The 10,743-nt window shown below is 44.3% G+C and overlaps 1 protein-coding gene across 1 annotated transcript; it reads right to left on the bottom strand.

Moving 5' to 3' along the window:
- Positions 1-1,633: 1,633 nt before the first annotated feature.
- Positions 1,634-10,057, bottom strand: TMEM40 (transmembrane protein 40). The gene is made up of 12 exons (XM_088532026.1): positions 10,009-10,057; positions 9,513-9,652; positions 8,780-8,933; positions 7,411-7,518; positions 6,442-6,495; positions 5,564-5,599; positions 4,879-4,911; positions 3,306-3,371; positions 2,951-3,022; positions 2,793-2,867; positions 2,094-2,156; positions 1,634-1,680 (listed from the first exon to the last, which is right to left on the bottom strand). Exons 1-12 carry the CDS (start codon positions 10,055-10,057, stop codon positions 1,634-1,636), a joined length of 897 nt encoding a protein of 298 aa, XP_088388152.1.
- Between the last annotated feature and the right edge of the window lie 686 nt (positions 10,058-10,743).

Here is a 10,743-nt window from a genome sequence, read left to right as displayed (position 1 = left end):
TGCCTTTGTTTCGGTTCTTCCTTTCTGTTCTGCCCCCCTCAGACATTCAAAAGGGAAGACTCCATGCTGGATAATGTGAGTGTAGTGGAAAGAGATGCACCAGCTCTTGGGGAACAAGCAGAGGAAGGTAGAGGACCAACAGAGCTGTAGAAATGGTGAGCTGTCAGCCCTGGGAGGACTTGCTGGCCCCAGAGAGTGGTAGCTCATGTGAGCCTTGTGCTTATTTAAGAGGACAGATACTCTTCTTAAGCAAGGTCATATTTTTGAGTGCTTGGGCAGTATTGCAACTAGAGTGAGAAGGGACAGCAGAATCACAGCTCTGCTGTTGGGCAAGAGGCAGGAGCATTCCAGATACTGGGATGGACTTGAGACAACGGATCTGAAGGAACAGCAGGAACTCGATACCTGAGAGGATGCGACTGAAGAGGTAAGTTGTTCTTTCCACAGAGCTGACTGTTCTCTTGGGAGTTGTTATAAACTGGATGAACTGTTCACCTCATGATTGGTTCCAATGTTTGATGTTTTGCTACTTCTGTGTTACCCGTTAACAGTATCTGGTTGTTTTATAAAAGGTTATTCTCTGGATTGCAATGTACCAAACTTGAAAATCTGAAAGCATATTTAGGAGTAAAATATGTTTTCATCATCCTGACACCTTTCTGAAAGGTGTTATAGAGAAGAAGAAACTATGGCTCTGTATACAGTATTCAGTTCAGATAAAGGCCTTTTGACACAAAAAGTGCCACACTGGTCTGAGGAAGACTTTTATTTTCAGAGTAAAAACACAAAAGATGCGGTAGCTGTACATGACAGAAGATGACTACATGTAAATGAGAACATGAACATTACAAAATAACTTGTATTCTTCCTTACTGCTCAATTTAATAACATGTCCCCTGCCACATTTAGGTAGTTGTTTTGTTGGGTCAATGCAGATCTGCAGAGTACGCAGTATTTCATGTGCAAATTATGACAGAAGAAAAAAGGTGTGGGGGTGGGTAGATACAAGCATTTTTTGCCCTCAGAAAGGAAAAAAAAAATGCCGCTAATAATAATTTCATTACTGCACCATTATGTCAGTACATATAAAATCTCACTCGGCTTTCACTGGGTGCAATCATTCTACACCCACTATACTGAGTTCTGCCACAATAAGTTAATCTGCTTCAGTGCTGCTGCACTGTAGGGGCTCAGCTGTGTAAGCAAGCAGCTGCTGTGTGCCCGGTCTGCAGCATCACAAGGGGGGAAGAGGAGGTGGCTTTGTGGGTGCCAAGATTCCTACTGAAACATCCAGAGCCTAATCCACAACCAGCTGAGGGTAATTTTCATCTTTTTGTTGACTTTGATAAACTATGACCAGAGAAGCATGAGTGCATGGGGGAAGGAAGCTGAATGGGATATATTAAAACACATGGAACTGATTTATAAACCTAGACCTAGGTTGAATGAGCTCTGCTGAACCATGGAGAACTTCAGAAGAAAGAAAGGGACTCGGTATCGCAATTTTAGCTTTATTTTTGAGTAGAAGGAATGACATGTTTCCATGGCTTAGTATATAGTAACCATGAGGTTTCCATGTCTGCCTCTCATAAAAGCCAATACTTTTAATACCAGAAATCCCAACAGCAGGGATTTATGAAGCTCCCCTGAAATGCTCCTCCTGGGCAGCTTTCCTCATACCTATGTGATAAAGAAAGAGAAGACAGTCAGGACCAGCGTGTTCAAATGAATGTCAAGTGTCTGCTGTCAGCCCAGGGGCAGTTTTCTGCATTCTTCCTATCTTTTATTCCACAAGAACAAACAGACATGAGACTGGAAGCTGCTCCATTTTGAACTGAACTATACAATTCTCATTAGGTGTTACCAGCACAAGGGCAGATTAATATATCTATATTAATATATTAATATATCTATATAGTATGAAAATGCTCTGCCACTTGGAAAGTTAAGAATAATTCCTTTCTAAATCCAAGCAGCTGTAACAGACTAGTTAAAATCACAAATCCTAGTTTAGGGAAAATGAGTCAGCTAAAATGAAATAGCCAGTGAGGTCTAAGGAATATACCTGTAGTCAGTAAGAAAAGCACTATTACCTGTTGGCTTGAATTTCGCAATCAGAGGAACAAAACTGTCAAGTACGCTCCGAATTCGATACACTAATTGTGAAAACAAACCAGAAATGTTTTTTCAAGATGAGGCAAATAGCAACACCAAAACATAAGAAAAGGGCGAAAAATCAGCCGTGGCCACTTGCAATGCTAACGGGTGTGAGCTGACTATTTAAGTGGGTGCTTCTGTGCTGCCACTGGTAGCGGAGCTGTGGCGAGGCTGCCTGAACACAGCGCGAGATGAGAGGAGGCTTCTGATGTGGCCTGGGAAGCTGCAGCTTGATGCCAGCTGCATCCTTCCTGTCAACTCCCTGGGTTTCTGTAATTCCGGCGATCTGCTGCCCCGGCTCTGCCGGGCAGCGGGGGCCGCGGGGCGCGCAGCTCCGTGCGGAGCCGGTGGGAAGGAGGCCCTGCCGCTGGAATTAGGCGTTGTCATGGCAACGCAGCGCTCAGCCGCTGCTGCTGCGGGAGGTGACGCGGGGCCTGGGCATCCTTGGGAAGGAAAAATGAGGCAGCTCTGTCTTCAGTGTCGCTGAGACATGTTTGTCTCCAGCCACACTGTAACTGCGAGCGAGACGCTACCAAATAGTTATGATTTATAGAGTCTCAGCAATAGTATTTTTCTAGACTTGTGTAGTATCCTGGAGGTGCTGATACAAAACCGGCTGCTATCAATACACGTACCTAGACCGAAGTATATACCCGTGGTTTCCAGGGAAGCAAAGGTGATTAAACCAATTCCAAGAGAAATAGTCCAATCTGGGGAAATAAATAAATGGTTGTTTGGCCTTGTCTATCTTCAAGGGTGCAACAATTTATACTTGTGTTAAAATACTTCCTACCTTTGTAGTAGTAATAACAAACTAGTAACGCTCCAATGCCAAAGCAAAGAATGACAAAATGGAAGAATTCGTCTGAAACAGAAAGGGGAAATTGGGTCATGACTACAGGCATGGTCCTGCTGAGCGCATGTTCAGTACAGCGTGCTCCTCCGTGCATGAAGCGTGTTTCCACAGGAGGTGCCTCACGCATTACACTCAACTGCAGAACACACACGTGCTCTGAAGGTGCCCTGTCAGCAGTCCCTGGGAGCTTCCTCATACTGCTCATAAGATGAAAAGAATCTTTTCTGCCAGAGATCTAATTTTTGGCATAAGGGTTGAAACTAGCTACATGAAAAATAGAAAAGATTCTTACCATCCTTCCGTATGCCCATCCACCATAGTCTCCTCTGAGGGAGGTCAGTGCTGTCATTCTTGTGTGCTTGGAAAAAAAAAAAGTCTTTTATTACCGCAGAACTCTGAAATTTTGGAGCTTTAAGTTACTTTCCCTTTCTCTATTTGCAATTATTCTCTCAAAGCAAAATCTACATAAAAAAATCATCCTTTCAAAGGAAAGCTCTACAAAGCTTTCAGAAAGATCCAACTAGCAATTTTAAAATCACCCCAGAAGTTCTTTTCAAATAACTTGTAGCAGATTTAAATAGAACCATTGGATGGCTGAATTAACAATACCACATTGTTTTTAATGCTTGCTGGGTCTTTTACATCCAGTCTGATAGAATCAATATTCTCAGAATGACAGAGGAGGAGTAAAGCTGTAGGAGAAGGGAGCTTCTGTTTGGCTCTTAGGTTCTTCGTGCACTTACAGCTGCTTTAATAAAGCAATCTTTATCACTATGCTAATGATGGCACCGCCAGTCTACGTAAGTCTGGTGTTAGAGTATCTCTGCATCCCCCAAATTAAGAACTGTAACTGACTATTAGCCAGTGTATTTTATATTGCTAAATAGAAAGAACAGTATACAAATGAGCTAGACTTCTTTAGAGGTTTAAGTAGCGGGGGTTTTGCTGTACTCTAGTTGCAAGTAGAATTGCCAAATTCTGCTCTTTCTGTGACTGTGCTGGAAATCTGGTAAAATACCCAGTCTTTCCAACTTCTGCCAATGACAGGCCCAAAGCAGGTTTGTGTGTTTTGTTGTTATTTGTTTGTTCTTCTTCTGCTAGCTGAGTGTTTGGGAACTCCTCTGGGCAGTGTGCTGTGTTGAGTCCTTTGCGGGTTGGTTCCTTTCACGTGTTAGATGCTAACTTCACTTACACTAGGTTGTGTGTCCAGGCATCCATAGCCTGGCAGGGAATTCCATTTTATGTAATGAAGTGATGTAATAGAGTGTAATGAAATGATGTAAAGGACAGTATGAGGAGAAAAAAGTTTTGAAATTCAAGTGAACTACAGACTTTGGCTATTGTACTTTAAAACCAGGAAGCAACTAAAACTTACAGAGAAATTCTGTTCCGACACATGACTCATGTTGGTGAATTTTTGATTCTTTGAGGGTTGTGGACTGATCCAGTTCTGGTTTTGTGACAAACTCAATTTCCTTAGTAGTATTATGCTACTCTGATTAACAAACGTTGCTCTGTGTGTTAGCATGAGTGTGTGAATGACCTATATGCACAGAATTCATCAGGATGCCGCCACAGAGCTGCAACGGGGCTGTTTTGTACTGCTCTGCTTCCTCAGTGCAATAGGCTCATTGTAACTCCTGTACCAGTGAGTGACTTGCACAGGATTTGTTCTATTAAAGCATTAAATTGCATGTTAATAATTATCCTAAAACTTCAAGTATTCCTTTAAGAAATACGTAGGCAGCAAGGAGCTGGTGTAGTTATCATCACTAAGCAAATTGATTCCTGCAAGACAGCATCCAAAAGGAAAAGCACCCAGACTACTTAAAACAAGTCTTCTCCGTTTGCTTCTTTATATTTACCATCTGCAATTGCATCTTCTCTTCTGGTAATCTCTGAAAGGCAACACACAGTTTTATGATCTCTTTGTGATGGTGAAAACACCCCTATATGTGTAACAGTTAGAAGCAATTTGTCTCTGCTAACAGCTGATCCCAGGACAATCTGTTAATCCCCATTCTCAGCACCAGCACGGGGGGCTGCAGTTGCTAGAACAGAGCCCTAGGACCCGAGTGCTGTTTCTCTGCCTGCCCTGAACGTCCCTGGCCCTGAGCAGGGTGTCCTGCTGCAGCCACGTGCTGTCCCTAGCTGGAACTGAAGCAGCACGGCCTGGGGGCAGGTGCCACCTTGAGGCCATCTGAGTGTGGGACATGCGCCGCACCCCTCTCGCTGCAGCCGCCAGCTGTATTGTCCCCTAAAGGTGACACTTCTGCTGTGGGCTGATGCCACAGCCTGGGGCTGGCCCCCGAGCTATCAGGCACGTAGGGTCTCGATAGGCTGAAGCACCTTCTATGGATCAACAGCTCCCCGGGGTGGTGGGTCACTGTCCCCTGCAACTCTGCGCCATGCCCAGGTCTAATGCCAGGCTCTCGGGAACCCAGTGGATTTACAGCAAGGATTATTTTTAATCTAATAATGTCAGAAAGAAGAAATCACAGTTAGAGTCCTCCTTCCAGCAGGACAAGGTTGTTAACTGGGAACACTGACCTGAATCTCCGTAGGGAACAATCTCCCCTGGTGTACCTAGAATATTAGACAAAGTTGATGTAGATCAATAGAATGACAATGTATATCTTGCTGCCCATCCTACCCATGTGATTCTATTGAAGTCAGTATGATTGCAGAAATGGTAGAGGATAGAGTCCAACTCCCTAAAACCCTTTAGAAAGGGCAGCTCAGCTGGCAGTCAGGCAGTTTGGCATCTAAAAGAAACATGAGCAGAGCGTTAGCCCACCATGTTCCTTCTCACAGTCACTGCAGTCAGGTATAATCAGACTCTTGTTGGATAAATTAGATCTCCTGCTGACATTTTAAATAAGCTGCTCATAAATTTGCGCTGGCATCAATTTAAAATGTTAAGCGTGCAAGTGTAGCTTTAACTTTTATATATATATCTGTGGTTCTATAGCACAAGCTAGTACAATTTCTGTATTGACACAGGAGCTTCTCTTCATTTACATTGTACTTGTTTTCCTTTTTTTTTCACTTAGAAGGAAGGGAAAAGCTTTGGGACCAATATGCAAAGCATAGTCCTCTCTTAATCATCTCCAGTCAGTCATGGAGGCTGTGGTAGAGGTTTTTCAAAATACTTTTGCTGTATTTCAGTGGCAACCATCTCTGCAGACCCAGACAGCAGGGCCTGTCCAACAATTTTGCTGCTCTCCTGACCCCACTCTAACACTTAGCCACGCACTGTGATGTTGTTTCTGCCGTGTTTGTTCCGCTTTGCCTACGCCTAACCCTGTCTGTGGAGTGATAATGTACTTCTGCCTGAAAGTTGCACCAAAAGATGCCAGAAGTGACACTTCTGTTGCTCCATATGTGTTGATTCCAGGAAAAACAATACTCTTGGGACTTTGTCCCGCCTCTGCCTAGCTGGCCTTTAGTTTTCTCTCTTCCTAAATATCCCTCAATGTTGTCTGGGTAGAGAAAATGTTTTTTTCATCACACCTACAGAAAATGTGCCTTCAGGATCCAGCTGGTTGGCAGTATCAGACTGCAGCAGTCTAGCTGCTTGCTGATAATATAATATTGGGATATGTAGGCAGAAACCAAGGCTTTGGAATGCAAGGGCCATTATTAGCTGGTTTTGCCTCACAGCTCTCTGAAAGCTGCTTGAATAGGAGAGAAAGAACAAAGTCTTTCTGAACATAGAGTAATTGGCATAAGGGGATATAGCAATAAAGCTCTGACACAAACTCAAAAACACCAGGAGCATCACTAACCATTAAAAAAAGAAAGGGTTTATTTCTAAATGCAACTCATTTGGTCTTCATCCATCCTCAGTGATAAATGATCCTGATTCTGTGACAGAATAAGTCAGTGTCAGTATTAGCACCTCCATGTTGCCTATCACTTTCCTAGTCTCTGATTTTCCTTGAATGAGGAGGTTTAGTGGCAGCCAAAGGGCCTTCTGATGCACTGCTGCTATTTCCTATTAAGGAAATAAAGGCTACAGAAGGTCTACGGCATCACCAGGTAGTGCTGTACAGTCACTGCTGTTATCCTCCTGCTGCAGCACAGACTTCAGCTAGAGCACAATTCATTGAGAAGTTCTGAGCTCCTATGAATTTATTTAGGAGAGAATTTTGCAGCAGTTTTCTATACTTCAAAAGTATAGCTATTCTTCCCCTGGGATAGCAGACAGGAGACAGTCACTGTTTTGTTGCTGATGAATCTAGAGATGTTGATTATTTTCTGTGCGCTTTTGCACAGTTTCTTGCTTTATTCTGAGTTCTGTACAATTGCTACTGAATTCTCCTCTGTGAATCTCTTCTGAACACTCAACAAGATTAATTTATGTGTCAGGGAAAAGTAAAATAAATTGTCTTTACCTGGCGAACCTTCATCCATTGAGTCTTGGGATGAACTTTCTGCCCTTTTTTCCCCTTGTGAAAGCATGGCCTTCCTTTCCAGTCTCTTCAGGAATTTCAATTTTTTATCTGCTGTGACATACAGAGAAAAACATACTTGAAACAACTACTTACATTTTCTCTGTTTTACATGGAGGGATTAGCAGCATTTCACAAAGCTGCATTAAGGGCAGTCTGACAAGAAATGAGGCCCTTAGCCTTATTTCCACCCTGGCACGCGCGCTCGTACGAGGTGTAACAAAGGAAAGAGCGCAGGCATCGCCGCTTTAAACCACCATGGCAGGAGCCTTCTCCTGGCCCTTGCTTCACCCATCCCACACTCCCCTGAAAATCCCCCCTCCCTGGAGCGACAGAGGTTGAGCAGGGAGATGCTTTACCTGGAGAGGGCTGTTCACCTCCTCCTGGGCTCCTTCACCCATCCTCACTCCGCTCTCGGCTGGGTTCCCTGCACCGCGGCCGCCCAGCCAGCCCCCTCTTGTGGCGCCCACGCTCCTCAAAGCCGGCGCCGCCAAAGCTCCCAGGAATGGAAAACTTGCCGGAAAATCTCACGGGAGGGCTTGGGGCAGGCAGCAAAGGGCTCTTAGCTTGTGTGCCGCGGAGTTTGGGGCGATTCTTAATGGCTCCGACTTCAGCCTGGTGCCGAGAGCAGGAAGGTGTGTGTGTGTCTCGTCACTATTAGCTGTAATACCTGGACGTGCGTGACTGGGCACGAATGAATGCAGCCCGTGACGCATTAATAACAATTAATGATGGTGATGATGACCCTGCAGAGCTGCACTTGCTTCATTTTTATTGGGCAACAGGGCGAGCAGCGCAGCGGGGCCTGTCTGAGTGTGGTTACCTGGCCAGCACTGTGCGGCACCGTCTCTCTGCTCCTGTTAGCTACTGCTGCCCCTGCCAGGCAGGTTTGCAAAAGATTTTTTCCTCAGTTCAGCTCAGAATTCCTTCCACTTTTGAAACTAAGGGAGCTTCAGCCTGGGTAACAGCAAACAGTGTCTTTACGGTCAAGAATCCAGTTAGAGACAAAATTAGGAACCATGTGGATTCAGAGAAATTCCTTTAGCATCACCACCCCAGGCAATGTTTCCTCTTACCCTAAATGACCAAGGCTTTTCCCCTGAGGAAGCCAATTCAAGCTAGAATAAAATAGTGTCTATCTTCAGCTTCCATCACCACCGTACCCAAATGATTTTTACAAGCAACGTTCCTAGGCATTTAACTGTTATTCACTCGTAATCACTTCCAATTGGAGTCCTCTGGCAGGTGTCAGGTCCCAGGGGCTGTACAGCTATTCAGTGAAACGGCTGAAGGGCAGCCAGGCAGGACTCACCCTTTCCCTTGGAGCTGGGCAGCTGCCTGTACCCAGCCGGGTCCGTTGCCTTCAGCAGTAGGTAAAGGAGAGCCATGGCCTTGGCTCCTTGCTTCCCTCTGGCCTTCAGGCAGGCTGCGCTGCCTCCAGGCAGCACGTGGCCCCTGCTGAGCAGCTGCAGGACAAGCGAGTGAAGAGCAAAGAGCCCTTCCAGTAAAACCTAGCGTGTGTGAGTAGATCCTGCTTTGCAAACAAGTGTCTCATCCCATCTGTGGGAAAGGTAGCCCCTGCTTCCCACTGTACAAGGGGAAAACCTCATCTCCTTTCAGCAACCCATATGGGAGTCAGGAACCGGGAGGGAACTGTGGAGCACAAAAATTATCTTTGTAAAGATCTGGAGTGTCTGAAAACAGCCCTGAAAACAGCAGTCCCTTCAGTATCTGAAAGCAAAATGTCACCAACAATAGTCCTGCCTGGAAAAATAGGGGCCTGAACATGTTCTAAAGAGCATATACAAGGCCAGTTCCTCCAAAAAAAGTGTGTTTTGGTTTGTTTTCTTCTGACATGGAGAACAAGGAAGTAAAAAGTAGTGGCCTGAGTCTTACTGACATAATGGTCCTTTTATGCCATTTGGGATGTTTTAGCATCTCAGATAATTGGACTGGTTGTTTCTCTTTCAAAAGAAAGCAAGGAAGTACAAAATTATCTGTATAATGGTGATTTACAAAGAATTCATGTTTCTTTTATAACTTACATTGTCTGTTTCTTCAGTGTTCAGGATAGCTGGGTCTGTGGTGGCTAAACATCTTATGAGTGATTCCCAGAAGGACGGGTTCGTTTTCTCATGGTTCTCCAAGTAACTGGCATCAGCAGAAAAGGCCCCCTGAAAAACGTCTAGGAGGAGAAAGGGGCAAATCCCTGCAGCAGCTGCAGCCGCATCTTGCCACCCTCCCACAGGTGACCAAGGCCTGTTATGGGCCATGGTGTGATGGCAGGGAGCAGAGAGAGGGCTCTCAGCTCCGTTATTCACGTTAAAATGAAGAGACTAGAAGAATTGCAGCAAATCCATGTCATTTAGCCTAAAATGCACCACATTTAATGTCTCAGGAGAGGATATTTTAGAGGCAAGGAGGAGATGGAAGAAGCTAATTTTCACAGGAAAGGAGTTTCATTGATTCAGGACAACTACAGCAAAATCTGTTGCACAGTGGAGACAAGCAGGAGCTTTGGCTCTTGTGTGTTACTCTTACCCTGCAGTTCTTCAGTAAGATCTGGGAGCAAGACATTCAAGTTCTCCATTGCTGCAACTGTTTGAAAGAGGAAGGAAAATTAGATACTGTTTAGAAACACATCAATCTGACCTTTATTTTCCCATCATACACTTGATTTTCCGCAGACATGGCATCTATCTCCAGGCACTTCAATTTTGAAACCACCTCTCTGTTGTAACACGAGTTTCACAGGATGATTCATTTACCCTCGCATGACTTTGACTCCTCTGATTGAGTCTTGATGGGCTGGCCTTTGCTTATTAGGAAAGAATAAAACTCTGATCATCATGAGTAAAACCAAAAGAAGCCAGACTTGATCACTCACACTGTTGGATTTTCTTTTGCGGCTACCAAGGTGTCTAATTAACGATTTGCCACAGATGTGAGTAACTTACTAGGAACTGCTTCATTCATTAAAGAGAATGATTATTCTTTAGTTTAACATCCTTACACTTTAAATATGCAGATCAAGGAGAGCGGCAGAAATAGCTCATATTAGAACCCTGTGAGATTTAAAATTTTTGTCTCATAGAAAGTGTTGGCACTTCAATATTTGTTCATCCCAAGTTGGCATGAAGAGAAAATTTGCGCTAATTTTAAAATTATGATTTGGAAATATTGAAATGCTGATTCTGGGAGATTTCTCACTGACACTTGTCAGGGAAAGCAAACATTCTGATATCCCCCAAATTCAATGCTTCCTTTGTGATTGCT

The sequence above is a fragment of the Tinamus guttatus genome, unplaced genomic scaffold (assembly GCF_059628265.1).
Source record: "Tinamus guttatus ecotype Peru unplaced genomic scaffold, ASM5962826v1 Tinamus_guttatus_pri_ptg000451l, whole genome shotgun sequence".
NCBI classification, from domain to species: Eukaryota; Metazoa; Chordata; class Aves; order Tinamiformes; family Tinamidae; genus Tinamus; species Tinamus guttatus.
The sequence above is the reverse complement of the archived record's forward strand: the minus strand, read 5'-3'. Positions and strand labels throughout refer to the sequence as shown.

Coding starts and splice junctions, on each gene's coding strand:
- TMEM40 (XM_088532026.1), bottom strand. CDS start 10,057: ATGGAGAACTTGAATGTCTTGCTCCCAGATCTTACTGAAGAACTGCAG. Junction 9,653..10,008: donor TCTTACTGAAGAACTGCAGG/GTAAGAGTAACA, acceptor TTCTCCTCCTAG/ACGTTTTTCAGGGGGCCTTT. Junction 3,023..3,305: donor GATGGGCATACGGAAGGATG/GTAAGAATCTTT, acceptor TTTCTGTTTCAG/ACGAATTCTTCCATTTTGTC.